The sequence below is a fragment of the Mrakia frigida genome, assembly GCF_051309035.1.
Source record: "Mrakia frigida strain ATCC 22029 unplaced genomic scaffold BDY24scaffold_36, whole genome shotgun sequence".
NCBI classification, from domain to species: domain Eukaryota; kingdom Fungi; phylum Basidiomycota; class Tremellomycetes; order Cystofilobasidiales; family Mrakiaceae; genus Mrakia; species Mrakia frigida.
Window position 1 is genome coordinate 158,813 of NW_027481245.1, and position 26,445 is coordinate 185,257.

The following is a 26,445-nucleotide window of genomic DNA, read 5'->3' on the forward strand; positions in this document are numbered from 1 at the left end:
AAAAGACTGAAAGAAAACTCCAAAACGTGTTCAAATCCCCGAAGAAGCACTCTTTTGAGACGCGTCGATGCTCCTTCGTCCGAGATCAAGCTGACCTTTCTTACTTCCTCTACATCTCCACTCAGAATACACGGAGGAATTTATCCAAGAGACTACAGATATCGCTCGAAATTTCTGGATCAAGCACCACAAGAAGGACGGCGGAGGCGCTCCCTTCTCCGACCTCGTCTGGCAACTCGATGAGCTCGATCTTGGGATCTGGTTCCGTACGTCTCTCTCTTCTACCCTTGCCCCAAGCATCTCGAGTCTCATCGCTACGCGTTCTCTTTCTCTCTCTCACTCTTAGCGACTGGAAAGAGCTCTAGCAACCGCTCGTTCTAACGACCCGAAGCCGCAAGATGCGTTCTCGCTCTGGATGGACCGTGAGTCACAAGTGTTTCTTTTGACCTTCTCCCTCTTGCTTCTCGCTCACTACTGATACTGTGTTTCCTCTTCTTCAGGAGCTACGGAACTTGTTGAGTTTTGGATGAGCTCTGTCCTGTCGGATACTGGGGAACCGAGCGACGCAATGGAGGAATCGAGACGGAATCACCGCTATGGCGTTGGATTTCTCTTCTGTTCCAGGTGAGTCTCCTCCTTCTCATCCACTAATCTTCTCTCTCGCGCACTGACTGACCTTGTTGCGGTTGATTTTCGATAGCTACGGGAGTCGACGTCGAACAGGCCTTCTCCGTCTCCTCCCACCTCATGTCTAAGCGCCGCCATCGCCTCAACAACTCGACCGCCGCCGCTGCCTGTACCCTCGGCCGATGGTCCAACGCTGGGCTTGTTCCTGATGGGCTTCTCGCCTCTGTTCTCAGGAAGGGGAGGGCATCCTTGGTGATTGATCTCGTTTACGATGGAACCGCTTAGTTTTCGATTTCTAGTGTTTTGCTCGACCCGTCGGTGCTATTCACTCTTCTTTCCTTCTCTCTTCAAGCTATACTTCCTTCTCTTCCTATTGTCATGCATTCTTGTTCCACCCTTCTTTGTTCGCAGAGCTTGAAGAGCGTCGCGTCTTACCGTCTCAGCGCGTCGTCGTCGCCGACTTTCGCCCACTAGTCGGCAGAATCGCCGATTAATCCGCAAATCGGCACTATTCGGCAGCCGATTAATCAGCCGATTGCCGATTCTACCTCAGACTGCTGGTAATCGGCTCGCCGATTTAAAAAGGTCGCCGATTTAATCGGCTCCAAGTGTACCCGACGGAGCGACAACCTACTCCCAAAAGCAATATATCGCAAGCAACAACAACGCAGTGTTCGTTCCCGCCAGCTCTACGGGAACCGAGACCCTTACGATCACTTTCACCTGCCCGGCGGACACTGGCTACTCGTACTTCTTGGACGAAGCGATATTCAACAGGATCGGCTCGGGAAGTCAACAACGATAGATAGTTTGTTTCTAACGTTCAGACTCAATTTCGGTAGATGCTTTCGGTAGAGTTTTGTTGGGTTTTATGGCTTTGTATAGGCGATGGGAAAGGGAAAGGGAGACGTTTCTGTCGCCTTTCGTCTTCGTGCGACCTGATCCTTTCAGCGAAAGATTGAATTCAAAGCGATAAGGCATCAGGATCGTTATAGAGGAAATAAATGGTGTGAAGATGTAAAGCTGAGAGGCACGGAGGAATCTCGGGAACCAGGCGGACGAAGAGATAGAGAGCAAATGGGACGAGACGCGTCGAGCTTCGAAGGAAGAGCTCAGTAATGAGTCTCGACCCACTCCCTCGTCTCGTGCCATGTCGACGGTACTGCATCGATTCCCAAATCCTCGAGGTCGTTTCGAATCTCCTGGTCGAGCTCAGCGAAGGTCATGACCTGGACCTGTCGAACAGAAAAGGAGGATCAGATCGGTCCTCTTCAGGAAAAAGAGAGGAAATCAAGAGTGGAACGAGGACTCACTCCTTCCCAAGATTCTCCACGATCGTCGGGATGGGGTCGGTCGTTGGTGACGAAGATGAACCGACGGAACTTCTGGAAACAAAGGCAGAAAAGAAGAAGAGCGTCGGCGAGAGAAACGAAGTTCGAAAGAAGCTCAGTCGACTCACGTTCGCGAAGATCGGATCCACCTGCTTCCTCTGAAGCTCCCGTCTGGTAGCTCTATCGAGATTGTCCTTGATTCCAGGTCGGGAGATGTCTCGGCAGACTTGAAGAAGACCGTCGTCTGAAGGTTTGTTTGAAGAATAAAGAGTCAGCATCGGCTCGGACACGAGCAAAATCGAGGAGAGGAGAGGATAACGCTCACAGGTATCGACGAGAGGAGTCTTAAGGCTCAGCTGGAAGAGGGTATGGGCGTCGTGTTCTTGCGGGCTGGAGCCAGGAGTAAGAGTGAAGTCGGGGAGGACCCTCGAGTCGGAGTATTGGATTCTGTCGAAGGCTTGAAGAAGGAACGAAGCAGTTGCGACTTCCTGAAGAGATCTTCTGGTAATGAGACCAAAGTGGGTAGAGCAGAGAGGCGGGTCGGCATGGGCGGTGGTTCATCGAGGAGAGAAGAAGAGGTCGACGACGTGGTGCTCACTTTTTCGCTCCGTCTCGCACGCCAGCATGGCTCTGGAGATATGGGATGACCTCAGGAAGCATTCGAACGGACCAGAACCGAGATAAAAGATGAAGATTTTGCATCTGCGAATGGCTGAGGACGAAAGGAAAAGAGTCAGCACTTGAACGAGACGCGTCGTCGCATCGGATCGAATGAACTCACCAACGTCCTCTCCAATGCCTCCATCGTGTCCTTCCCGTTGATCAGAGCCTCAGGCGAGAAGCAAACCAAGCTCTTCCCTCCTCCTCCGAGCTCGACCATCTCCCTTTCCTCCGCTTTCTCCTCATCCGAAGAGAAAGACGAAGGAGGTGCGAAGGAAAAGAACCTCGTTCCTTCGTGCCTCATGTCGACGATCCAGTCGAAGTGAGAGAGCTTTTCCGGTGTGATGATGTGACTGGATCCGAGAACGACGTCTGGGAAGGAGAAGTGGTCGTGAGGCTGATCCGGGGGAGGGATTCCGACGATGGTGCAGGAGGAAGAGCGAAGAGCAATGATGATGTCCTTGAAAAGGCTCTTGTCCTTCTTGTCCTCGTTCGACCTGAGCACTGCTACTGTCGATCCCTTGATTTCGTTGAACCACGAAGGGGAGAACTCTGGAGGAAGAGCTGTTGTCGAAGGCAGAGAAACAATCAGAGAGTGTTTGACCTCGAGATCGACAGGAATGGGCGACGAACTAGAGACGACATCTGGCTTCTTCGGAGGCTGCTCGACGGAGGGAGTAGGAGTTGGACGAAGAGAGGATCCTGCTGATGGATGTGAGACTGAAGCTGAAGTTGTTGCTGATGGACGAGCGGAGGAAGTCGAGGCTGTCGAAGGAGAGGGTGACGTGACGGGAAGTTGTTCAGGAATTTGGACGGATAGGCGAGGACTGGAGCCAGGGGAAGAGAGATGTAGATCAGGAAAGAGTAAGGTGGATTAGAAGAAATGGAAGACGCGTCTACTCACTCTCGAGGGTTCGGACGTCCTGCTGGTGGGATTTGGAAGCTGGTTCGACGTCTGAAAAACGCCAAAGTCAGCGGAGTGGAAGAATCGGTGAAGACGAAGTGGCTCACGCTTGAGGAGAAGGAAGGACGGGATCCGGAGCGAGATCAAACTCGTCGAGAACGTCCTGGATCGAGGTGTTGGAGACGAGTTCAGAGGGCCTCCTGAAGACGGAGCAAGGCAAAGAAGCGCTCGTCAGCAATCGAGGACTGGAAGGTTCAGAAATAACAGTAACGTTACAAATGAGATCAGCTCACAATCCAGTCGACGAAGAAGGCACCGTTTCCCGACCTATGGAAGGCGGCAGAGGAGGAGGAGCGAAGCTCGGAGGCGCACCTCCCCTTCCGTCTCGAACCTCATGGCCAACGATTCCTCCACCACCTCTCATGTCCTGCATCCCAACTGAAGAAGGCACGCCTGGTCCTACTGCTTGAATAGTAGGTCCTCCAGCTCGTCGATTCGAGCTCGTCGCGAAGGATCCAACGGCGCCTCCCGACCTTCTCTCCTCCCTCGGACTCTCGACGATCTCCATCTTGACTTCCGGCTCGGGTGTGGGTTTCCTCTTCTTCCTCCTGACGTCGATGTCGATATCGTCGTCCATCATCTTCATTCGGGGAGCCTTCTGAGGGTTGTACTTGTGAGACTTTTTGGGAGGACCTTTAGTCGTGAGGGTTGCTTGAGTTGGTGGTGGTGGAGGAAGAGGAGGAGCTGGACTCGGCTGAGTAGTCGGAGTCGCGTTGGGCAAAAGAGGAGGAGGTTTGGGAAGAGGAGCGGGGTTCGAAAGAGGCTGGGTTGAAGAGGAGGAGGTCGTGGTCGTCGAAGAAGTGAGGATTCGAGGGCTCGGCTGAGAGGCTGAGAGGGCGGGGTCTGCGGAGGATAGGTAAGAAGAGAGATAAAGGGCGATATCAGTCAGCCCGTGTTCTGAAGAAACCGGACGCATCGAAGAAGACGAACCTTGGGTCTCGTCCGTCAGGGCGTTCCAAACCGAGGTCGCTTTCTTCCCTGATAGCCGAAGGAAAAAAGTCGAGGAACGAGTAAGCACGGAAGATACGTCAAGAACAGTCAAGCACTGAGACCAACCAGTAGCCGCTCGATTCCCCTCTTCTTCGTCTGAGGACTCCCTTCTCCTCCTCGACTTCTTCTTCTTCCTCCCTTGGAGCGAAGAACTGTCCTCGGAGATGTTTCGGCGATCCCTTGATGACCTTGAGGTATCCATCTCGTCGGCAGAGGATTCGGGGAGGATGGAAGGGCTGTGGATACGAGCAAGTAAGTCAGAGGACGCGACGAAAAGACGATAGGGAGACGAGCCGAATTAAAAGCCAACTCACCGACGTCGAGTCTTGTTCGGACTCGTTCTCAAAGAATCCATCGGTCTCGATGATGGTCCAGCCTCGGAAGAAGGTCCAGGAGATCGAGACTCCGATACTGAAAAGGAGGCCTGTGCGAAGGAGAGAACGTCGACGAAGAGGTCAGTCGCGTCGCTCCTCCGCCCATCTCAAGCAGACAGCCAATCGCTCACCGAAGTGCCTGATCTATCCCTCTTCCTTCTGAACTCAGTTGAGCTGGATGTCGATTCCGGTCCTCGTCTCAGCAGCTTCCCAGCCTTCCCGCCGTCCGAACACACCGACGCGCAAGGTCAGCCCGATCTCTCTCCCCTCTCCTCGTCGAAAGGAAACATTCTAGACTCACCTTCTCTTGCCCATCCAGTTCTGTGGTTGCTCCTTCTCCTCCCTCGTCGTCCACAGGAACCATGGCCCAGCCCTTCGAATGCTTCCTCTTCTTCCTCTCCCTCTTCTCTTCCTTCTTCGCCTCGATTGATGAGATCCGCTCTCGACGATGTTCTCGAGCGTCGTGCATGAGTTTTTCTGCAGAACAATCGAAAACGAGTCAGAGAAGGCTTTGAGCGGTCGCAGAGTTGGCGGTTTGAACTCACGAAGAGGTTCCTTCGGCAGGACGTACTCCGTCTTGTCATCCGTTCCAGGTCGAGGCGCAGGAGGTTCGGCAGAGAGACCGAATGAAGCCCAGAAGATCTTGTAAGGTTCCGTCTTGTAGAGTCCAGTGTGCTCGTCTGAGGGTTGCCAGGAGGGGTTCCGAAGCTGAGGTTTGGGAGGGAGGGAGGGAGTGAAAGAAGGAGAGAGTCGAGCGAACGGAAGAAGTGAGCTCACGAAACGCAGTATACGATGCTCAAAGTTGAAGTGAAGCTCACGCTGTTCTTATACCACTTGATCTCGTGCATCTGGTGAAAGAAATGGAGTCAGGATCTAGCAGGGAAAGAGGGCAGGGAGGAGGAATGTTGAGCTCGTCGATGAACTTACCCAACGAGAAACGATCGTTCGGCGATCCGTAGAGTACGCCTTCTTCCAGCAAGCTCGTGTGATCCAGTCTGGTTAGCATCAAAGAGTCAAGAAGAGCGAGCATGAGTTGATTGAAGGGGGAGGGGAGTCGAGCTCGTGGAAGAAGGAGGTCGGGACGCACCGACCTCATCTCCATCTTCCGAAGAGTTTTCACCTGGAGAGGAGTGGGGAGCAAGCAGAGACGAGATAGTCAGCCATCCGAGCGTTGATTTGAGGGTATTTAGAAGCTGAAGGCAAAGAAGGAACGAGGGAAGGAAGGAAGGAAGAACGAGCTCACCATCTTGATCGAGCTCATCGCTTCCTTCGCTCCATTCAAGACCGTAAGGAAGAACCATAGGCGAAGCTCTGGCCAAGATCTCGTCGTCCGTAGGGGCTTCTCTGTCGTCCGTTCCAGAAACCGAAGAAAGAGCGGAGGAGAAGGACATGACGGTCGGCGGGGAGGGAGGGAAGGAAAGTCGAAGCTCATTTCGCGAAGTGCCTCCCAACTCCTTCCCTCCTCTCAGCCCTCAAACTGGCAAATCTAAATCTCACAATGCTCTTCTCGCACACCCTTACCTCCTAACGACGTCTTACCTGTTGTACTGATGAGCCTGCCTCAGTACCAAACTCGTCACGGCTCGCTGCGTCGGCTCGCCTGGTTCCTCCCTCCCCACGGAACCTCAGCCCTCCTCTTCTCGTCTATCTCTACCACCACCACCACCGCTCCACTTTTCCGTGCAAGTCCGACATGCAGTACGTTACCTATCACGAGCCGAACCTCACTCAAGTACTCGTCCTTTCCTCCTTTCTCTGTGAGTCAGAATTCCTTCGCATTTCCCTCGACAAGAGCTTAGACCTGACTTTCGTTCGCTGCTTCGTATCTTGTTCAAAGATCTCGCCAACGTACCCAGATGGGTAGCAAACAAGCTTCTCTTTGCCTGAATATGCTGGGAGAGGTGAGTCAAATCCTTCTCACAACTCTGGCGAGCTACACACTCATCAAGCTCACCTCAAGCGCCCCTCCCTCCCTCCCTCTCCCTCTCTCTCTCCCTCTCCCTCTCCCTCTCCCTCGACCCTCAGATCGCCATCGGGATCATCTTTGGAACCCCTCTCACTGGTACTCTCGACTCAGTTTGGGAGCAGACTTTCCTCTCCCTGGGATACATTGGTCTCCTTCTGATCGTTTTCGAAGGTGAGCTCGTTTGCGGCTCTTTCCTTCGGCTCTCCCTCGTCTGACTCCCCTTCCTCCTTCTTTCTTCGCAGGTGGTCTCACAACTCCTCTCAAGACCCTCATTCGATCTCTACCTCTCGCTACCCTCGTTGCTCTCACCGGAATCCTTGTTCCCATCGCCCTATCCTTCCTCCTCGTCCTGATCTCGTCCATCTCGCCGCTCGAAGCGCTCGCCGCTGGATCCAGTCTCTCCAGCACGTCGTTGGGCACGACCTTTGTGGTTCTCAAGGCGGTGGGAGGAAGTGTTGAGAAGATTTCCCCTGGGGAAGTGGAAGAGGAGCAAAGGGAGGGGGAACAAGCAGGCGACGGGGACGCGTCGAAGGTCGGACGTCTAGAGAAGACGCGTTTGGGAACGGTTCTGGCAGGAGCTGCAGTGTTTGACGATGTGTGAGCTATTTTAACCTCTTCGTTTCTTCTCTGCTATGGTACTGATTGTCTCTTCGCTCCGTTTTGCTCCCTTCTTCTTCCAGGACCGGGACGAGCTTCGTTTTCGTTTGATACATTTTGATCGTAGTGTGAAGTCGGAGGGAACTCTATGAAGACAGTCTAAGTAAACGAAAAGAAGAGAAAAGTTGGCAGGTTGACTGGCGTTGGAGGTCGTCGCCCCACGATCTTCGAGGGTGCTGAGACGAAAAGAGGGAGGACGCGTCGAGGTCAGCGTCGCCCGAAGACTTCGGGCCAAGAGAGAAGGGGAGAGCTCACCGCTCGGAGAGGTCAAAGATCAAATTCGGTACACCCTTCCTCGTCGAGCACTGTCTCGAGTCAACATCTGAAAGAGAGAGGAGGACAATAGAGTCAGCGTCGACGTCGTTCTCTTTCCAACCTCGACACGAAGGATCGAGGAGGAAGAAGTGCGCTCACAGCAACCGAGTGTTTCCCCATATGATAACCAGCGTAAGAGGAGAGCCCGAAAAGAGCAGCGACTTGGGTGAAGGCGTGGCGGAGGGGCATTTTGGGGGGAGGAAGAGGGGGGAAAGAGAGAGTTTGGGTTGAAGGGGATGGTTGTTGGTGAGAGAAAGCGAAAAGCTGGGCTTGATATGATTTATGTGACCGTCGGATACGATGGGGATGGAAGTTGATGGGGCAGCAAGATTAGATAAAACTGGGTCTAAGAGAAAGAGGGTTGGGAGGCCTCGGCGGACGCGACGGGGTTTCTTCTCGACACTTCACCGGACTTCTGTCCTTGCTTTCTTCGAGCTATTCGAGGTCGAATCAGCATCCGAAGAGGGCCCAGAGTTTTATGAGCTACGGACGAGGAGAGCTGAGTAGTGGTAGGGAGGGAGAAAGGGAAAGAGCCTCAAGAGGTGTCTGCCAATCGAAAGAGCGGGAGCGACGCGTCGTTTGCAAGTGATCTCACTCTCGTTGCACGACTCCGAAGTCGGATTCATGCTAAGCGAAGGTACAAGGTGAGCGAAGAGTAGAGAAGGATTTCCTTCGTGGGTTAAGTGGGTGCTGAGAAGGGGGAGGAAGGAAGAAGCTTCGTCGAGGAGCTCCGATGCGTCGAAGCTTCGCCCTCGTCTCCTCCTCGCTTCCCGCCCTTCTCTTCGGCTGCTGGACTCGAAGAGCCTCTCTCTTGTGTTTCGAGCATCGAGACGCAAAAAAGTTAAGAAGATGAGCATCGTCGGAAGGAGCCAAGTGCAGGTCTACAGCAAGACAGGGACGAGAGGTCGAGATCGACGCTGCCGCCTCCCCTCCCTCTTTCTCTCTCGCTCGAGCGTGTTTCGTCAACGGGGTTTTCTATATCGGGCAGCAAATCGAAAAAGGAAAGTAGGTAGTCAGGCCGAACACTACGCAAGTGATTGTCCAGTGAAGGCCGAATGAGAACGAGAAAAGAGAAGAGTCGGAATGAAAACCTAAGCTAACGGGAAGAGAGAGAAACGAACGAGACTCGTGGAGAAGAGACCGGGATTCAAAAGCAAGCGGTAAAGAGACCTAGCACTGGGAACAGGGTGAACTATTCGGGCTGGAAGAAACGGCAAACTAGAGAAGAGGTGGCTCGAAAACACGAGAAACGACAACGAAGCAAACGGGAGGCGAGAAAGGGACGAAGAGGAAGAGAGATCGTTGTTGTTTACGACGCTCTGAAGGTGGAAGATTGCTGAGATGGAGGGTGGGCTTGGGGTGGTTGGGGTTGGTTGGGTTGGAAAACGACGGACCGATCCGGGAACTCGAACGAAAGAAGACGACGAAAAGTTAAAAGCACCTAGGTGCTGAGCTGAGCGTTGAGATTTCGGAGCAGGTGGAGGGGAAGGTGGGTTTTCTCGATGGGTGGTGGTTGGTAGAGATGCGAGTTGAGCTGTAGGAGGAGGAGAAGAAGGAAGAGAGGGAGTCAGTCAGCGACGAGGTTCGACCCAAACGACGACGACGACGACGAAGAAGGCGACGTCTCGAACGACGACGACGACGACGACGACGCAGAGAAGAAGAAACGACGAAACGAACCTTTGGATCCGTAGAAACAGCTTAACCCTGCTGGTCAAAGATTTAGATTCCAGTAACGCCCCTGGCAGAGCGCTTCTTGGTCGAGGCCTTGATTCCTGGAGCGGCGGCGGGGGAGTCCTCGGGAATCAACCCAGCTTTGGCAGCGAGAGGTCCTTCCTGCGAGAGCAGAAAGACGAGAGAGGAGGAGGAGATGGTGTGAGCCTTGGTTCGATACCGCAGCGCGACGAAGGAGTGAAGGAGTGGGGCGGAAGAGGAGAGGGAGGAGGGAGAGGAGGAGGAAGGGTTGCCGCTCACCTGATGGATTCCACTCCTGTGTCGTTCCATGTCGTGAGATCGTGAGAAGGACCTCGAGCAGTCCTTGGAAGGGCAGAGGAACGGCTTGTATCGGTTGGGAGCGTGGGTGTGCATGTGAGACTGCGGTTTTTGAACAAGGACGAAGAAGCGAGATGGTCAGGACGAACGTTTCCTCTCCCCAGGACAAGACAAGACGGAAACTCACCTTGAGGTTGAAAGCTCGAGCGAATCCTCGGTGGCAGACCTCACAAACGTGCTTCTTCTTCTCGACTTCGCCTCCAGGTCCGACGGTGGTGGTGGAAGAGGAGACGGATCGTTCCTTGGTCGAACCGACGACGCTGACGGAGCAGGACTGGAAGTCGTACTCGGACTCGCTGTTGCTGAAGGAGGACTCGGCGACGTTGTTGAACGCGTAGGGAGAGGGGGGAGCGAAGGATCTGGCAGGAGAAAGAAAGGAGAGAAAGGGGCGTCAGTGAATGAGCGCCGCGTGGAGGAGGAAGATAAGGAACGAGAGGAAGACTCACGACGAAGGCGAGGAAGAGGTCAAAGGAGAGTCGGTATCCAAGCTAGCCATATCGAAAGGCTGCTGTTGCTGTTGAACAGGAGCGTATCCTCCTCCTCCTCCTTGAGGGGACTTGTAGAACTTGTAGCCTCCGTTGGCGAGTTGAGAAGGAGCGCCGAAGGGAGAGACGTTCGCATCTTCAAAGTCGTTGGACGCTCCCGAAAGATCGAAGGAAGGGTCGTAGATGAAATCCTGGCCGAGTTCGGGGAGGGAAGGTGACTCGACGGTGGAGTTGGTGGACGAGGAGGAGTTGATCTCGGTGTTGTACTGGGAGTGTTGTTGCTCTCCGGGAGCGAGGAAGGGAAGAGGAGGGTAGAAGGGAGTTTGGTACTGAGTCGACTGCTGATGTTGCTGCTGGAAGTTAGAGAAGTTGCTGTACTGAGGTTGGAACCTCTGCTGGTGCTGCTGAAGGTATTGCTGGTAAGGGAAGAGGTTGAAGGGGAGGGAGGGAGGTTGGATGGGTTGTTGGTTGAAGAGGGAGGGCTGAACGTTCCCTCCTCCTCCTCCTCCTCCTCGTTGGATCGGAGCCGAGTTGTCGGTGAAGTAAGGGCTACTGGAGAGAGCGTAAGTAGGGTAGGAACCCTGAGGGGAGGAGGGAGAGACCGCGTGTTGCTGAGCGTGTTTAGCTTGAGCGAGGAGGGTTTCGATAGCTCTCGCCTGAACGAGAGACTGAGGAGGAGCGACGTTGGCGTTCATCTGTTGCTGGAATCCGGAATCGAGTCGAGATTCGTACGAGATGGAAGCGGTTCCGTTGAGGTAGGCAGCGATGTCCTATATAGAGAGAGAAGAAAAAGGAGGAGGTGTCAGTTTCAAGGGAAGAGGCAAGAAGGAGGAAGGAGCCAGCGCTTCGGCCGCCTCTGAACGGAATCTCGTTTTGTTCTCGACCCTCTTCCCATCCAGAAATGAAAATTCGAGGACGAGAGAGACAAGAGGAAGATCTACTAACCTGAGCTGTCTTTGAAGTAGGGGAAACGGAAGGGTAGAGCGACTGGAGGGAGGCGAGGAAGGCAGGAGAGAGTCCAGCGGGGGCCTGAGCGTGCTGGTCTTGCTGCTGCTGAGGGAGGTTGGGTTGTTGGTGGTAGGGAGACGTATGAGACATAGAACGAGGGCGAGAGGGAGGAGAGGAGAGGGAGAGGGAGAGGTACGTCGAGTGGGGAAAGGGTGGGTCGTGGTTGAGGGCGAACAAGGGAAAGGGGAGAGGAAGCAGAAGAGGAAAGAAACTGTCCTTGAAATCGAACGAAAGAGGGGTTCTATCGTCACCCTGTCTTCTCTTGGTAGCCCGAGCTCAACAAGACCAGGAGGAGAGACGCGTCGAAAAACAGCTTCATACGTTCGAGAGAACTTTCAAAAGGGAGAAGGTTTTCTCCCTCTCTGCAGGAAAAAGAGAAGAGAAGAGCCAGAGGGGAGAGCGAGAGAGGCTGTCCCTTCCCCCTGAATCCAATTTCACCGACCGCTTATGATTCTGCCTCTCTCGAGTCTCTCGTCCCTCTTCCTTCTCTTTTTCTTCCGAGTCCCCTTCTCTCTGCTGATTTTCTTGGGATCCCGAGGAAAGTCAAGATCTGATCAGCACAGGTATCGCTGTTCTACGAGAAGCTGAAGAGCTCTCACAGAACAGAGTGAGAGAGAAGGAAGACCCTCGATTGATTTTCGTCCGAGCCTCGGCTGGGACGCGTTCCCTTCTTTTCCCTTTTTCACTTCAGCCAACGCAACGCCCCGCTCTCTGACGGACGAGGAGATGCGAGGAGAATTCTAACTCAATTCCAGAGCCTGGATTCTGGAACCTGAAACGAAGGGGGCGAGGGAGAGAGATGGAAAGGAGGGAAGCGTCGAGCGGCAACACTTGTCTTATCGCCGTCGACCTTTCCCTTTTCGTGGGGAAGAGGAAGAGAAAAACCTTCTTGAGCTCATCCGTGGATGATGCTCTACGTCTCTCGCGTCGAGGTCTCTTGCTGTACGGAACACAGCAAAACTTCTTCGTGAAGACAGCTCAGACCAAACAAGTTTTGTTTTTTACGCGTCTCGTTACCATTCCTCCTTTCTTCTTCCTCAACCTCCTCTCTCTCTCTCTCAGGAGAACCAGCTCGAGATCCTCTTTGCCGTACAAGGGGGGAAACAACGAACCTGGCCCTCCCTAGCACTTCAAAAGAAACGACCCGAGCTCGCTCGCTCCTGGCCCCTCTTTCTCACCCCCTTCTTTTTTTTGCACCCCAGCAACGAGCTCCAGCTCCTCCAGGAGATTACCCTAGGTGTCGAAGTAGATTGAGAACAGCACCGCATCGTCGTGAGAAGGAATCCACCGCTCAGCGTGGGAATCGCAGCGTCGACGGCGGGAAGAAGAAGGTTCGCACCCCTTGTTTCGGTTTTTCCTTCCACATCTTCGCTGATTCTCCAAAACCGTGATTCTAGCTTTCTTGTAAAACTGAGACGAGAACTTCAGGTGTGATGAGGTCTCCGATGTCGCCCATCTTGATTTGTCGAGTCGCGTCGCGATTGTGAACGAAGCTCGAAGGTTTGAGGTTGAAGGGGGACTGAAGAAGAAGAACCAGGCCGCTATTAGCATTCTGTCGGGTTCCATATACCCCTCCAAGCTGAGAGAGCTTCAGCTTCCAGCTCGACCTTTCGAGAGAGCTGTCGATTCGAAACGAACATTCTCATTGTCCCTCCTTTCTTTTCCTCTTCCTCCTCAGGTTTATATCGCCTCGAACGATATTTCGCGTGACTTCTAGTCGCCGTCGTGCACCCGACCGATCTCAGGAGGCAAATCAGACCGCGGAGTCCTCGTTCGACCCGACTCTGGCTCAAGAAGAAGCGACGCGTTGTTCTGTAAGCAAAGCTCCTTGCGACTGTTGAATTGATATCCTATGGGTACCGAGATCCAACTACTCCTACCAGACATTTTGCAGCCACCTCGAAGGAACGAACAAGAAGGAAGAGAGAAAAGGAAGGAACAGAAGGCGAAAACGCGTCGACGTCGGTTTCCTCCTTGTCGGGCCTCTCCCTCGGTCTCAGCTCAGGTGCTTTCCCGTAGAATCATCCATAGTGGAGTTGGCATCCATCAAAAAGCCAATCGATTACGAGCTGCGCTAATACTAAGCCTCTACAACCTCGACTCGAACCTTCTCCCTCAACTCCTGATTCCCCACCGCTCCTAGGACCCTGCTCATCTTCTCTTCGTCTGCCGCTCCAACCAACATCACAACCCTTCCACCTGCGACGATGACTTCCATGGCGTGGTTCCGGTTAAGATGCTCCTCGAACTGAGAAACCGTCGTCCACTTTTGAAGAACCCTGGAACCCTCGGTCTGTCCCGTAACGAGATCGAACACGACGTCGAGGGGACGATGATGATGTTGGATCCAAGAGGTGGAAAGAGGTCCGACGACGGGATATCCCATGAAGAACGTCTGTCTTCGATTGACGATGCGTTCGAGTCGCGTCCATCTCTTGACGAAGAGAGGAAGGTCCTCGCCCAACGGACTGACCAGAATGGTCATCCAGAGTTCCGCGTCTCGGCAGTTGCCGTGTATGAATGAGGCAGGATTGATGCGGTGTAGGACGTTCACGGAGAGGAAGAAGATGGCTTGCAAGGAGTCGAAGAGGAGGGGAGGGGAGAGGACGAGGGTTCGTGTTGGTCGAGGAGGAGAGTTGAGAAGCAGGAGGGGAGGGTACGGGGAAAACGGTCGAGAGGGTTTATCCACTAGATCGTAGAAAGAAGGACGGGAGGGCGATTGAATGGCATCTGAGGATGGGAGGTTGAGAGTGAGGGTCCCGATCGTATGGTGGTGAGAGGGAGGAAGGCGAGAGGAGGCGGAGGGGACTTCCTGTGTCGTCGAACATCATCCAAACGAGAGAAGAGCGTTAGGCTGAGGTTGACCTTCCTCTCCAGATTTGAGATCAAGGATGCTCTAGATTCACAAGAGAAAGAACACCAAACAGAACTGACCACGAAGAGCAGAGCGACGAGAGCTTCGAGCGACCTGATTTGAACGTCCTCGTAGAGCAGCGGTCTCGCAACCTCCCAAGCGGTGAACGAGACGAGACAGAGGGAAGCGAGAGTAGCTTGATCAGCTAGGGAGAAGATGTGGATGAGGATCTCCCAGGTAAAGGAGTGGGCTCGAGAGGGGAGCTGAATCAAAAGGAAGGACGAAGGGGATCAGCTCACTTCTCCTTGCTATCTAAAGAACGAGCCCGTTCTTCGAGCGGATGCAGACGAGACGTGAAGCTCACCTGAGAGGACATTCTTGAGGTACTGCAAAGCTGAAGGAGGAAAGGAAGGGGAGGAGGGTCGATGACGTTGGGTGGGAATCAGCGATGTGAGCTTCACCTTCCTTCCCTGGCTCTTCTTTCCCTTCTTTCCCTCACCCATCACGACCTCCAAACCACCTCTTCCTTGAACCTCGGACCGTCTCTGTATCTTCTTCACTATGAGCTCCTTCATCTTCAAACCTCGCCCATCCCTTCCTCTCGAACTTCAGCACGAAATCCTCCGGCAATGCGATCCTTCGACGTTGGCTCAAACGTCTCGAGTCTCCCTCGCTTTCCTCGACCTGTCGTCCCCTCTCCTCTACCGGGACATCGCCATTGTAGGATTGGAAGGACTCCAAAGGCTGCTAGTCCCAAGGGTGAGCTCAAAATTCTCACGAAACGAATGCGCAGGGCTAACCTTCCTCCTCCTTTCCCTCCTTCTCCAGAACGAGCCAGCTCAACCTCATCTCTCTCCCTACCTCGACCTCACCTCCATCTCATCCTTCACCTTTCACTTCGTCCCGGGGGACGATTCTGTACACCCATCCCTCTCCCTCACTCGTCTCTCCTCGAGGAGTAGCCAGATCCTCGTCGACAAACTCGTCCTCCTCTTCCCCTTCGCTCCCCTCTCCTTCCTCGAACACTTCTGGGATCTCCTCCTCCCTCTCTTCAACCCAAAACTCGTCGAAGTATCAGGAGAGTGCTCACCTCGTCCCTCCTCCTACTTCCTCTCTCGAATCGACCTCACTTCCACCTCCAGTTGGACGAATCTTCAAGAGATCGCGGCAGCGTCGCTAAACTACCTGGGCTACTCAGGGTTCCTCCTCTCACGCTCCAACAAAGAGGACCGGAAAGTGACTATTGCCTGGGATCTTGGTAGGAAAAGGGACGGAAGTAGGATTGGGACGAACGTGTACGAGGCCTTGAGGACGAACGCGGAAAACGAGTTGGATGGAGAGGAGGAGTTGCTGGGGACGAGAAGGTTGAAGGAACTGGTGATTAGAGTGCTGGATAAGCAGGAGGAGAAGTACATCCTTGTATTTGTCAAAGCGGGGTGGGTCTGTGACGGGATCGAGGAGAAGGTTCGGGATGAATGGAGGAGTCGGTTGAGGTTCGAAGTTGTCGAGACGCGATGGTTCGTTTCCAGCTCTCGTCCTCTTCCTGTTACGTCTCTTACAAGGTTTACCTCGAGATTCCATGTGATCAGCTCTAGTCTTCTTGAACTCAGACGCGTCGCCCAAAGCTTCAACATCAACACCGTCCTCGGCCTCTCCCTCTTCGCCAGACCCATCTCTTCGCCATCCACTCATCCCTACCTCGATCTCGCTCCCAGGGATATTCAGTCGTTGTCTCTGCGGAGTACACCCTCATCCGTGAGATCAATCCTTCGTCCTCTCGCGTTTTCTGATCGCTCGTCCTGACGCGTCCTTCCGCTTCCTTCTTCTCTCCTTCCAGTTTCCCCGCCTCCTTCCCCGTCGACCCATGCAACTAACTGTAGTCGTATCTCAGTCTAAGGTGCCCTCTCGCCGCGTCGTCTCCCCATCTGGTTTCCTTGGTCGTCGTTGGAACGCAGGACGGTCGACCTCTCCTTTGCTTCGTTCCGTTAATCCTCTTCGACTTTGTCTTGGTCTAGTAGCTCTCTACGTAATCTAAAAGATATTGATTTTCTGGAACCCAATCTCGACTCGTTCTTCGAAGGAGCTCGGGCGCGACGCGGGGACGAACTGATCTCGACGACGACGCGTCGATCCAACCAAACCTTCGGAAAGACTTGAGACGCAGAGAAGTCTTCATTCGACTCGACGAGACTATCAAACCCAGATGATACGCATTGAGTTGAAACAACCTCGGTGGAGATTTATCCTTGCCGTCCCCCAGTTCTCCTCGTCGACGCGATCACTCCCACCTCCCTCTCCTCTCGCCCTCCCGACATCATTCGAAATCATCTTACGTCGTACTTCTTGTCCGAATCAAACACACATGGGACGTGAGTCGACTACACTCCCAGAGCGTAACGATCTCAGACGAGGCGTTCGGCTGGCCCGTCCTCTCTTCTTCTTCACTTCTCCCATCGTTGACGTGTCTACAGTGGGTCCTTCGCTTCCGCAAACAACAGCGCATAATCGAACTTCAGCCGCTCAATCACACCTCTCGTTCGTCTTCTGATCCCCTCCAATCTCGACGTTCAACGAGCCGACCTCGACGCGTCTTTCTCTTCCTTTCTCTTCTCTCCGATCAGCTCGCCTACAGACGTCCAGACGCCAGCCAGCCTACCGTACAATCGAACGCCTTCAATTCACTCTCTCGTGATCATCAAGCACTTTCTCCTCATCTCGCACTGCCGCCCCATCCTTCGTCCCGCCGCAAGAGCTTTCCGTTTCGTTCCCTTTCCCAACCAAAATCGAGAGAGTGAGAGATACTAGAATCATGAGATCAAAACCGAGAACGATGCTGTAAAGAAGAACATGAGAGGAGGAGAGGGAGGCCAAACGAAAAAGTATAAAAGAAGGAGAGAGAGGAGTGGACAACCGAGAAAGACGAAACCCCAAAGCGAACAACGAAAGCACAAGCAAAGTAGGAAAGGGAGAGGAGGAGAGAGAGAGACGCGACGACGAGGTAGAGGTTTTTACCTGTAGTCGGTCTTTCCGGCCTTTCTCTGTTGGGTGGTGAAAAGAAAGGAAGAGGGGAGGGGTCAGTAAAGGAGAGAGGAGGGGAGGTGGGACGAGAAGAGGAGGGAGGGACGAAGAAGACGAACCTTTCCAGCCAACAGCCAACGAGGACGAGTGATAGCGATGTGTCGATCGGCTTCTCCAGACTTTCCCTGTGAGGCGAGAAGAGGAAGAGAAGGAGGGAGGAGTCAGTAACGGAAGAGAACGCGTCGGAACGAAACGAAGACGACGAACCTTGTAGTTCCGGGGCCTCTGCGCAAAGTTCCTGAGCTCGTTCGACTTCTCGTACTCGGCGGTGGTAAGTCCAGCGGTAGCCCTGTTGTGCTGAGGTGTCCTGTTTCCGAACGACGCAGCGGTGATGGCTCCATGCCTCGTCCTGGGTCCATGAGGGATCTCCTCCTCGTCCTCCTCTCCGTCGACCTCCATTCCTCCGTCGTCCGATCCCGATCCGTTCGCCGCGTCCATCATCTCCTCCGCCTCCGCCTCCATCCTCGCTCGCAAACTCCTCTTTCCCCTCTTCTCTCCAGGGACAGCCAGACCACGAGGTTGAAGACCTCCGATGACACCGAGTCCTCGAGACTTTGCGATGGCTTTGGCTCGTTCCTCGATTCGAGAGGTGTCGAGTCCGACGGATTTGAGAGTGGTGGTGAGTTGGGAGAGGGTTCGGGACTGGTGTTTACGGGGGATGATGGGTCGGTTGGAGAGCTTGTTCTTGTCCTGAGAGATCTTCTTGATGGAAGCCTTCTTCTCTCGGATTTGACGAGCGGTGTCTCGGAACTCCTCTTCGTCGGAGTCGAGCTGCGAAAGGAAAAAGAGAAGAGCGAAGGAAGGAGAAGAAGGTCAGTGGAAGGAAGGAGACGCGACGAGTCGAACCGAGGACTCGACGAAGAAGCGAGGAAAGAGAGTAGGAAAAGGAGACTCACAATCTCCTCGTCGTCGGACTTGTAGAAGCCCTCGGCCTCGAGCTTCTCCTCCTCCCTCTCCAACGCCTCAAGCTTCTCGGCGATATCAGGATCGATGAAGTCGGCGATGTTCTTGCCGTCCACGATCTCGGGCATGATGTCGGTCTTCCACGAGTCGTCGGCGAGAAGGTAGTTCTCTACAAATAAGGAAGAAAAGAAGAAGGTCAGTGACGGTTCGATCCGAATTAAACGAAGAGACAACGACGCGTCGAGAACGAAGAACGAAAGGATAAAACTCACTCCACTGAGGAGCTCGGTAAACTCCAGGTCCTCCCTCCTCCGCCTCGATATCCCTCTCCAACCTAATCCTATCAGGATCGTCCTTATCGTACTTCTTCCTCTCCAGCACCTTCTCAGGGATGAAGGCTCCTCGAACGACGTCGTCCCTAGGCTTGGGCATGGCAACGTGGATCTTGTTGGCGACCGAGTTGATCCTGGTTCCCTTGAGCTTGGCCTCGACTCGGTGAGCGAGAAGAGCGTCGCAGGCGGCGTTTCGAACGTCCATGACTCCCTCTTCCGAGTAGCACGACGTCTGAACCATCTGGACGTCCGAGTGGGAGGTAATCTCGGTGACGAGGGCGAGGTTCTCAGGAGTGAGATCGGAGAGACGGGTGATGTCGATTTTGTTGATGACGAGGAGGGTGGGCTTGTTGGCGAAGAGGGGTTTGATGGAGTTGAAGAGCTTGCACTGGAGGAGGAGAGGAGGAGGAAGGAGGGAGAGGAGAGGGAGAGGGACGAAGGTCAGCGTTCGTTCGCTCGAGTTGACCAAGTTCCGCTCGAAAGAGATAACGCAGAAGAAGTGAACTAACCTGAGCCTCGATAGTGTAACCACACTGCTCGGAGAGATCCATGAAGTAGAGAACGGCGGATCGAAGATGAGCGAGAGCGGTAATGGACTGCATCTCGATGGTGTTCATCTCCTCGAGAGGGTGATCCAGGATACCGGGAGTGTCGATGACCTGCCATCGGAGGTACTTGTAGTCCATGTGTCCGACGAAGAGCGATTTGGTGGTGAAGGCGTACTGAGGGAGAGAAGAGAGAGCGAAGTCAGCTCAACGCGTCGTCGACGAGGCAAAGAGAGAGGGAAGCGATAAACTCACGGGCTGGACATCGACATCGGCTCGGGTGACCTTGTTGATGAAGGAAGACTTTCCGACGTTGGGGTAACCACAGATAAGGAGCGTTCGGGTGTTGGGATCGATGGTTGGGAGACGGGAGATATGCTGTCGAACCTCCTCGAGGTAGGCGAGAGGATCCTTCTGTCGTCGCATGACGGTGGCCATCCTGAACGAGAGCAACGAAGGATGAAAAACCCGTCAGCTCTTATATCTCTTCCTACCAACCAGCTCTACAACCCTACGAGCTCGAACCGAGAAACGAAGGAGAACGAGAACTGAAGACTCACCTTCCGAGAGCGGCCCTCTTCAACTGCTTACACCTGTACAACGAATCTCCGAACTTCAACAACCTGCAGTAATCCTTGGCGACCTGATCGGAAAGGTGTCGAGCGGTGTTGAGCTGTCCAAGAGCGAGCTTGTAGTGGTTCTTGTCGTAGAGGACGTTGAGGAGGGAGGCGAGGAAAGGGTGGAGGTTATCGAGGATAGGGAAATCGGCAAGGATGGCTCCGAGCTTCTCGTCGATGGTGTCCTGGGTGAACTTGACCTTTCGCATGTAGAAGCTGAGTGGAGGGAGGAAGGAAGGAGGAGAAGGAAGGAAAGTCAGCTCTTGGGCGACGCGAAATTCCTGAGCTGACCGAGTCTCGACTCGTTCTTCCTTCCTGAGCTTCCCTCGACTCCCTAGGTCTCCAGCCTGATTCCCGAAGCCTCCCGACAGATGAGAGCCTGTACTCACTTTCTGATACGCGAGATCTGTATAGAAACGGTGGAGGAAACGTCAGCAAGCAGGTCTTCGAGGTCAAACTGCGTACCCCTCGTTCCCTCCTCCTCCCTTGCTTGTTTGCCGACTCCTGAACTCCCTTCCCACTTCTGATTCCCCCTAAACCCTCTACGAGAAGCTGAAGAAGGCACGAGAGCTATTACTGACCTTGAAATTTTTGTGAATGACCTGTAGAGATAAAGAGAAGGGAAGGGAAGGAGTCGAAGGTCAGCTTTGAGCTCGTTCTCGCTTTGCTTTGAAGCTCAAGCTCTCCCTTCTTCTTGGAGCGAATCGAGTGGAAGCTGGTACGTACGGTAGGAGTCTTCCTCTGGGTGTGAGAGAGAACGACATTGATGAAGTCCTCAGCCGAGGGAATGGGCGCGATAGCCTTGATAGCCGACATGTCGAAGGGAGGGAGAGGGGAAGAGGTGGGAGGGCGGAAGGGAGGGTGGACTGTAGAGGGAAAGAAGGAGGGAGGAGGAGGTGGTGAGGAGATGTTCTTGATAGGAAGCTGAGCTCGGAGTATATATAGAGTGAGGTGGAGGGGAGGGAAACGAACCTGTAGAAGAAGCGGAGGTGAAGGTGAAGGAGGGAGGGAGGGAGGGAGGAGGAGGAAAGGAGTTTGAAGGTCAGGTTCTCGTTCGTTTCTGAAGCTACGTTCGCAAGATTTGCTCTGGTAGGATGGTGGGTTGGATAGGAGTGGGTTGGGAGGAGGGAGGAGGTGGTGGGGCGAACCTGTAGCTGAAGGGACAGTTGCAGTTCGAGCTTCCCTCCCCTCCCCCTTGACCTCTTCCAGGTCAGGAAATTTCGTTTGCGCGCAGTTCGAAACCAACTCGACTCTTTTTGAAGATTTGCCCTTCTCCGATCTTGAGTTGATTAGGGGAAAGAGAGACTTGTGAGAAATCTTTCCAGCTGACTTTTGACTTTGAGAAGATCTGCTCACCAGGGCCTTCCGGAAGCGACAGGGCGTCGGACGGTGTCGTCGCGACTCTCGCGACGCCCTTCGGTCTTTCCACGACCTTCTGATGCTCGTTTCTGGGGTCATAACAATGAAAGAAGTTCGTATTACCCTACTATCTACCCTTTGGGGTTCGACATCGGCTTCGAAGAAGAGGAAGAAGGCCCAGAATCGGGGACTCGCGACGCGTCGTGCGTCGCACCTCTGCTCGTTCTTCTTTTCTCAAGGATCCGACTTCCAGCCTTCTAGTCGACGCTGACAACCCAATCAAGCACTATCAATTCTTCTATTGACATCTCCAAGTTGTGTACCCTCACTGAGCCCTCCCCAAACGAACGGTTAGTCTCCTCGCTCTCTCAACTCCTGGACGACATCGTCCACTCCTCGCCGTCGAATTTCCTTACCTCCCCTTTTTGACTCCCAAATTCCAGACGCGGGATTCCAAAATATGCATCTCGTCTTCTGCCCCCTCCTCCCTCCCACATCTGTTCCTTTTCTCTTCCTCGATGCCGCATGCCAACCTTTCTCATCGACGCGCCCTCCCCACTTCGGTTCCTCCTCTTTTGCCCCTATCTCCCTCTCTCCCTCCCTCTTATCTCCCTCCTTTCCCAGCGCTTCTCCTTCCCCTCACCTTCAATGAAAGAAGAAAAAAAACTTCCCAAGGGATTACTCGTCCTCTTCCCGCTTTCGTTCTCACTGCGAGACACCTTTTCTCCCAAGGGCCTCCGTCCAACTCCGTCATCGAAAGAGAGAGGGAGAAGCTCATTTGAGGGAGGAGAAGTCGGGGTTTTGGACTTTGCTTTTTGCTTTCTTGCCCTCAACGCTCAACACCTTTTTTGGATCTCGTTGATCCCCCAAAAGAACCCTCTCTTCTTCATCGCCTGGTGAGTTACTTAAGTCTTCCTTCGAACAAAGAGTGGAGAGAGATGCTGACCTCGAATGCTCTTCAACTCCAGATCGAAACATCTACCTCTCCACCTCCCTCCTCTCCCTCCTCCTCCTTCTTCCTTCCTTCCTTCCCCCTCCCAAAAAGAACACGCCCACACTCAACTCTCCCTTCAACGTTTGAGGCTCTACCATGTCGGACACGCAACCTGTGGAAACGACCGGAGCTGCCCAGACGACTCCTGCGACTCCTACGACGGCTGCTCCCGTGGATCCTACGACCCAGGAGACCACTCAGGCTGAGGTGACTACGCAGGGTTAGTACTCGTTTTGGTTTCTCTCTGTCGTGCGATGAGGTGCTGTAGAGACGGAGAGGGGCAGGGGAGAGAAGAGAGAGAGGATCGGAACCTCTCTCTCTTCTCTCGGACGATTTTGAGGGTTGGTTGAGCTTTCTTTGAGCCTTCTTCTTCCTTTCTTCAAGAGAGGAAAGAGTAAAAATCAACCACCTGCCCCAACTTAATCTCCGACCACCTCTCCTCTCCTCAAACTCAAACGAAGAAAAAGGGGAAGTTTTGGAAGCGGTGACAATCTTGCTCTCCCCTCCCCTCTTGGCCGTTTCGAACCCAAACGCTTCCTCTCTTTCTCTTCTCTTCTCTTCCCCAAACCGCCATCCTCTCCGTTCTCTGACTCTCTCTTCCTCTCTCCCACCTTCTCCTCTTCTCTTCTTCTACGCACACTCCTTCGACTCCCTCTACAACCGCAAACCGAAACGCGAAACCCCGTCCTTGGATCGAATCGAAACAACACCTCTCCGCTTCTTCCTTTCGTTCCCTTCTTTGAACCATGGGTGAGTTTTCGTTTTCTTGGGTTTCTTTCTCGTTGGAGGACGCGTTGGGGCTGGGCTCCGAGGGATTGAGAGTAAGAAGGGGGTCAGGCTGGGACAGGAGGGAGAGTGGGAGGAAGGAAGGCGAGTGGAAAGGGAAAGGGAGGACGTGCCGAAGAAGGAAAAGAAGGGAGAACAAGCACCACCAGCGAGCTCCCTTCTCTAGACTGGCTGCTGTTTCTGGGTGAGAGGAGGGGGATTGTATAGAGGGCTACTAGAGCAGGGCTGCATTGGTTCCTACGAACAAGAAGATGAAGAAAACCCGAAGCTGACTCGTCTCGCCTCGCTCTCTCTTTGTTCCTTCCCCTTCCTTCTTCCTCTCTTCCTCCCTCCCTCCAGCTTCCAACTCTCCCACTACCGCAGCTCCTACAACTGCCGACGAAACCACAGCTGCTCCTATCACCACCACAGCTGCTCCCGTAACAACTACAGGAGGAACGACTACTCAACCAGTCTCCGAGACGACGGCGGAAGAGGAAACAACTTCAGCTGCCGAATCTACAACCCAGCAGGTCACCTCGGCGACTACTACCCAACAGCAAAGCACGAGGGTCATTACGAGCTCAGTTCCAGCAGAGACGAGTGAGACAGAGGAGGAAACGTCCACTCGGGCGGTCACGACGACGACCAGAGCTCAACAGGTGCGTACGGAGTGTCTCCTCGTTTTCTTCTTCCCTATGGGTTGCCAGCTCTTGCTGGACGGCCTGGGAGGAACATTTGCGGCTCTATGTACGATGTACAGGTGTTTCGTAGCGGTGGAACCGTCGAGTTGTAGCAGGAGGAGCCTCTCGGTTTCGTTCTCCCTTCCTCCTTCCTTCCCTTCGCTGACCTCTTCTCTCTTCTTTCATAGACTTCTTCCGTCATCATCACCTCCGCTACCGCTGAGGCCACCAGCACAACCGCTCAAGCCACCTCCACCGTCTTCGTTACGGCCTCCGATACCGCTGCCTCCTCGGCTACCTCTTCCTCCTCTCAACCCGCTTCCATCACGTCCACCATCCTCTCCTCGGACGCGTCAGGCGGAGTTTACACTATCACTCAGATTGTACGAAACCCTACCCTCAACAACGCTAGCTCAGGAGGGAGCAGTGCTTTCTTCAACAACACTGGAGCGGTGGTGGGAGTGTTTGTCGTTGTTGGAATCGGTGAGTCTCTCGTCCTTCCCTCGCTTTTCGAACGCGTGACTTCAGGCAGCAGCTGATCTGCCTCTTGATGATGATGTTCCTCTCCAGCTGGAGCCGCTATGATCCTCGCCGCTGGATTCTTCTTCATTCGACGTCGTCGTGCAGCTCGACTCGGTTCGTTTCCAATCCCTTGGCCCTTCCCTTCCTCTTCCCGACCCAACCCTCTTCCCTTTCGCTGACTCTCTCTTCCTCCTTCCTTCTCATCCTTTCCCTCTCTCCTCATCAAACAGACCGAGACGTCTCCGCCGCCGCCGCAGCAGCAGCAGCCGCCGCTTCCCGTCAACCCTTCGAGGACGACGACGACCTCCCTCCTTCCGGTTCCCACTCGTACAACTCGACCCACGACGCTCCAGCCATGTCCCAATACGCTCAGCCTGGGTACGGCTACGGAGCTGCTGCTGGAGGACGAGCCGTCGAGGATGGGTATGGGCACAACGGAGGGTACGATGCGTACGGAGCTGGAGGAGGAGGTCAGGGAGGGTACGCTCCTGACGGAACGTACGTTGGAGGAGCGGGAGGAGAGCAGCACCAGCAGCAGGGACATTACGGAGCTGATGGGCAGTACGAACCTTACTCGGATGTGAGTAAACAACTCCACATCGTCTTCGCTTTCTCTCGTTCGACCGAACGAAACACGAAAACGACGCGGCTGACCTTCCCTCCCTCTCCCTCTTTCATCTTTCCCCCCTTTTCCAGCAACCCTACGACTACGCCCAAGACCCCTTCTACACCTCCAACTCCTCCCACGACGGAGGTTACCCTTCCCAGTACTCCTCCGATCCTTCCCAACAAGCCTACCACGACCCGTCGCAACAGGCCTACCACGACCCTTCCCAGCAGCAAGGAGGCTACTCCGATCAGCAGTACAACAACAACGGAGCAGGAGCTCCTAGCTACGCTGCTCCGGTGGTGGGGGAGGACGGGATGAGCTTGGGGAACAGGAACGCTTCCGATGGGAGCTTGATCAGCACTGGGGAGGGACGAGGGGCAGGAGGGAAGAAGTTGGGGGTGGCGAACCCTAGTGATGAGTAAAGGGAGGTAGTTAGGTAGACGATTGGACTACAGGTTTTCACTTCTCTCGTTCCACTTTCTTCGTTTCTCGTTCTTACTACTTTTTGGGGGGTCTCGCTGTTTCTCATTTCGTTTCGTTTCGTTCCGGTTTTCGACTCTTCCCTGTCTGCTGGGCTACCCTACCTTTTCTCTCTTCCTCTCTGTCTCTCGGTTCCCCCTCGCTCCTTACTTTATCTATCCCTCCCTCTCTCACGCTCCCTTTTTTTTCGGTCGCCCGCCCAAACTCCAAAAAACGATCTCTACGGACTCCCTTCTCTCTCTCTCTTTCTCACTCGACGGGTTGGTTTAGAACACTGCGAACGCGTCTCTCTCTTTTGTTTTCGCTTCGACTCGACTTGACGTTTCTTTTTTGCGATCTTCATTGTGCGTTCTTTTGAATTTGAACGGAGCAGGAGGAGAGAGAGAGAGAGAGCGTGGAGACGCGTCGAACGCATCTTACATGCGCTCAGTTTCTTTGTCGTTTCGGTTGTTCGTTGCGAGATCGAAAGCAGGGTTTGGACAGATAGTCTAGGGCTACAAGATCGTGAACAAACCAAGTTACAGAGAGAGGGAGAGAAGGACCGATGGAAACTACTATTACACGAATGAAAACCAAACAAAGGAGAGGGAGAGAGAGAAGCGCGTTCGTCTCATCAAACGTCGCTCTTCGACAACGGGACCTCCTGCGTGGGAGGCAGGATCAGAGGACCGTTCCCGAGTTTCCCGTCGAGACGACGAGCTTCGTCGAAGCTGTCGTGGAGGTTGAGATCTGGGAAGGAACGACGAGGAGGGGGAGGGTGAGCTCGAGAGATGGAGAGAGAAAGAGAGAGAGAGAGAGAGAGAGAGAAAGGCTGAGACGACTCACCAGCTACAGATCGTTCCAGACTCGTGAGCTTCTTATCGATATGGTTTGTAGTACGAGCTGAATTTCTCTTGTCTTTGATGTACCTAGCGAAAGGAAGAAAGGAAACATCAGCAAGCGAAATCGAGCTCGTCGAGCTCAACCCCTCCTCCTCCCTCCTCTCCTCCCCTCTCTCCCAACCTCCCTCAGTCTGAACTCACTCTCCCAAAACCTTCACAACCCTCTCCCTCTCCATCCCTTCCTTCTCCCCACCCCCAGCTCGTTCGTCCCTAAACAGCTTCTCGACAGCTTTCGCCTTCCAAGGGAAACGAAGCGTCTTGCCAGGCTGAACGGGAGCGTGAGAGGCGGTGAAGTCTCCTGTTGAGGCAAAGTAGAAGGCATTGGCGTTGTCGGCGTCGCGTCGGGCTTGAGGGGAGGAGAAGGTGGCCATGGTTGTTTAGTTTGAAGGTGTG

General features: G+C 54.0%; 10 protein-coding genes across 10 annotated transcripts; 4 read left to right on the plus strand and 6 right to left on the minus strand.

Annotated features, from left to right (window-relative positions):
• Positions 1-596: 596 nt before the first annotated feature.
• BDY24DRAFT_418256 (uncharacterized protein) lies at positions 597-912 on the plus strand (the record flags this gene model as incomplete). Its single annotated transcript, XM_076643828.1, has 2 exons — positions 597-624; positions 701-912. The coding sequence occupies 2 exons, from the start codon at positions 597-599 to the stop codon at positions 910-912; spliced, it is 240 nt and encodes a 79-aa protein (XP_076493302.1).
• An 827-nt stretch (positions 913-1,739) lies between these two features.
• BDY24DRAFT_418257 (uncharacterized protein) lies at positions 1,740-6,337 on the minus strand (the record flags this gene model as incomplete). Its single annotated transcript, XM_076643829.1, has 20 exons — positions 1,740-1,862; positions 1,941-2,012; positions 2,087-2,202; positions 2,284-2,459; positions 2,557-2,660; positions 2,740-3,182; positions 3,252-3,445; positions 3,523-3,561; positions 3,630-3,722; positions 3,816-4,425; positions 4,513-4,560; positions 4,639-4,808; positions 4,887-4,996; positions 5,078-5,161; positions 5,248-5,423; positions 5,492-5,654; positions 5,765-5,794; positions 5,874-5,941; positions 6,034-6,066; positions 6,190-6,337. The coding sequence occupies 20 exons, from the start codon at positions 6,335-6,337 to the stop codon at positions 1,740-1,742; spliced, it is 3,000 nt and encodes a 999-aa protein (XP_076493303.1).
• Positions 6,338-6,550: 213 nt separating this feature from the next.
• Positions 6,551-7,820, plus strand: BDY24DRAFT_187844 (uncharacterized protein). The gene is made up of 5 exons (XM_076636378.1): positions 6,551-6,703; positions 6,784-6,847; positions 6,972-7,083; positions 7,155-7,507; positions 7,593-7,820. Exons 2-5 carry the CDS (start codon positions 6,803-6,805, stop codon positions 7,659-7,661), a joined length of 579 nt encoding a protein of 192 aa, XP_076493304.1. The 5' UTR covers positions 6,551-6,703; positions 6,784-6,802; the 3' UTR covers positions 7,662-7,820.
• On the minus strand, positions 7,609-8,251 carry BDY24DRAFT_444306 (uncharacterized protein; the record flags this gene model as incomplete). Its single annotated transcript, XM_076644837.1, has 3 exons — positions 7,609-7,745; positions 7,825-7,891; positions 7,984-8,251. Coding segments are annotated over 2 exons (275 nt in total), but the record flags the coding sequence as incomplete, so codon positions are not given.
• A 1,607-nt stretch (positions 8,252-9,858) lies between these two features.
• BDY24DRAFT_333191 (uncharacterized protein) lies at positions 9,859-10,099 on the minus strand (the record flags this gene model as incomplete). The annotated part of the gene is made up of 2 exons (XM_076637143.1): positions 9,859-9,978; positions 10,064-10,099. Coding segments are annotated over 2 exons (156 nt in total), but the record flags the coding sequence as incomplete, so codon positions are not given.
• BDY24DRAFT_400904 (uncharacterized protein) lies at positions 9,958-11,867 on the minus strand. Its single transcript, XM_076642016.1, has 2 exons — positions 11,367-11,867; positions 9,958-11,191 (listed from the first exon to the last, which is right to left on the minus strand). Exons 1-2 carry the CDS (start codon positions 11,517-11,519, stop codon positions 10,379-10,381), a joined length of 966 nt encoding a protein of 321 aa, XP_076493307.1. The 5' UTR covers positions 11,520-11,867; the 3' UTR covers positions 9,958-10,378.
• Positions 11,868-13,482: 1,615 nt separating this feature from the next.
• BDY24DRAFT_400907 (uncharacterized protein) lies at positions 13,483-14,714 on the minus strand. The gene is made up of 3 exons (XM_076642017.1): positions 14,648-14,714; positions 14,364-14,546; positions 13,483-14,241 (listed from the first exon to the last, which is right to left on the minus strand). Exons 1-3 carry the CDS (start codon positions 14,657-14,659, stop codon positions 13,510-13,512), a joined length of 927 nt encoding a protein of 308 aa, XP_076493308.1. The 5' UTR covers positions 14,660-14,714; the 3' UTR covers positions 13,483-13,509.
• Positions 14,715-14,844: 130 nt separating this feature from the next.
• Positions 14,845-16,157, plus strand: BDY24DRAFT_418262 (uncharacterized protein; the record flags this gene model as incomplete). The annotated part of the gene is made up of 4 exons (XM_076643830.1): positions 14,845-15,042; positions 15,112-15,800; positions 15,909-16,010; positions 16,121-16,157. The coding sequence occupies 4 exons, from the start codon at positions 14,845-14,847 to the stop codon at positions 16,155-16,157; spliced, it is 1,026 nt and encodes a 341-aa protein (XP_076493309.1).
• Positions 16,158-17,076: 919 nt separating this feature from the next.
• Positions 17,077-20,843, minus strand: NOG1 (putative GTPase NOG1). Its single transcript, XM_076637776.1, has 12 exons — positions 20,731-20,843; positions 20,485-20,624; positions 20,340-20,360; positions 20,148-20,164; positions 19,702-19,974; positions 19,397-19,580; positions 19,106-19,318; positions 18,537-18,984; positions 18,258-18,433; positions 17,569-18,132; positions 17,421-17,486; positions 17,077-17,321 (listed from the first exon to the last, which is right to left on the minus strand). The coding sequence occupies exons 2-12, from the start codon at positions 20,572-20,574 to the stop codon at positions 17,292-17,294; spliced, it is 2,082 nt and encodes a 693-aa protein (XP_076493310.1). The 5' UTR covers positions 20,575-20,624; positions 20,731-20,843; the 3' UTR covers positions 17,077-17,291.
• A 1,096-nt stretch (positions 20,844-21,939) lies between these two features.
• Positions 21,940-25,530, plus strand: BDY24DRAFT_400916 (uncharacterized protein). Its single transcript, XM_076642018.1, has 7 exons — positions 21,940-22,013; positions 22,086-22,331; positions 23,261-23,538; positions 23,748-24,042; positions 24,130-24,195; positions 24,312-24,661; positions 24,778-25,530. Exons 2-7 carry the CDS (start codon positions 22,208-22,210, stop codon positions 25,111-25,113), a joined length of 1,449 nt encoding a protein of 482 aa, XP_076493311.1. The 5' UTR covers positions 21,940-22,013; positions 22,086-22,207; the 3' UTR covers positions 25,114-25,530.
• The last annotated feature ends 915 nt before the right edge of the window (positions 25,531-26,445 follow it).

Coding starts and splice junctions, on each gene's coding strand:
- BDY24DRAFT_187844 (XM_076636378.1), top strand. CDS start 6,803: ATGGGTAGCAAACAAGCTTCTCTTTGCCTGAATATGCTGGGAGAG. Junction 6,848..6,971: donor GCCTGAATATGCTGGGAGAG/GTGAGTCAAATC, acceptor CTCGACCCTCAG/ATCGCCATCGGGATCATCTT. Junction 7,508..7,592: donor GAGCTGCAGTGTTTGACGAT/GTGTGAGCTATT, acceptor TTCTTCTTCCAG/GACCGGGACGAGCTTCGTTT.
- BDY24DRAFT_400904 (XM_076642016.1), bottom strand. CDS start 11,519: ATGTCTCATACGTCTCCCTACCACCAACAACCCAACCTCCCTCAGCAG. Junction 11,192..11,366: donor CTACTTCAAAGACAGCTCAG/GTTAGTAGATCT, acceptor CTCTCTATATAG/GACATCGCTGCCTACCTCAA.
- BDY24DRAFT_400907 (XM_076642017.1), bottom strand. Junction 14,242..14,363: donor TCGTCGCTCTGCTCTTCGTG/GTCAGTTCTGTT, acceptor TCGACGACACAG/GAAGTCCCCTCCGCCTCCTC.
- NOG1 (XM_076637776.1), bottom strand. CDS start 20,574: ATGTCGGCTATCAAGGCTATCGCGCCCATTCCCTCGGCTGAGGACTTC. Junction 18,434..18,536: donor TTACCGAGCTCCTCAGTGGA/GTGAGTTTTATC, acceptor CCTTATTTGTAG/AGAACTACCTTCTCGCCGAC. Junction 18,133..18,257: donor AGTCCGACGACGAGGAGATT/GTGAGTCTCCTT, acceptor TTCCTTTCGCAG/CTCGACTCCGACGAAGAGGA.
- BDY24DRAFT_400916 (XM_076642018.1), top strand. CDS start 22,208: ATGTCGGACACGCAACCTGTGGAAACGACCGGAGCTGCCCAGACGACT. Junction 24,043..24,129: donor GTTTGTCGTTGTTGGAATCG/GTGAGTCTCTCG, acceptor GTTCCTCTCCAG/CTGGAGCCGCTATGATCCTC. Junction 24,196..24,311: donor TCGTCGTGCAGCTCGACTCG/GTTCGTTTCCAA, acceptor CTCATCAAACAG/ACCGAGACGTCTCCGCCGCC.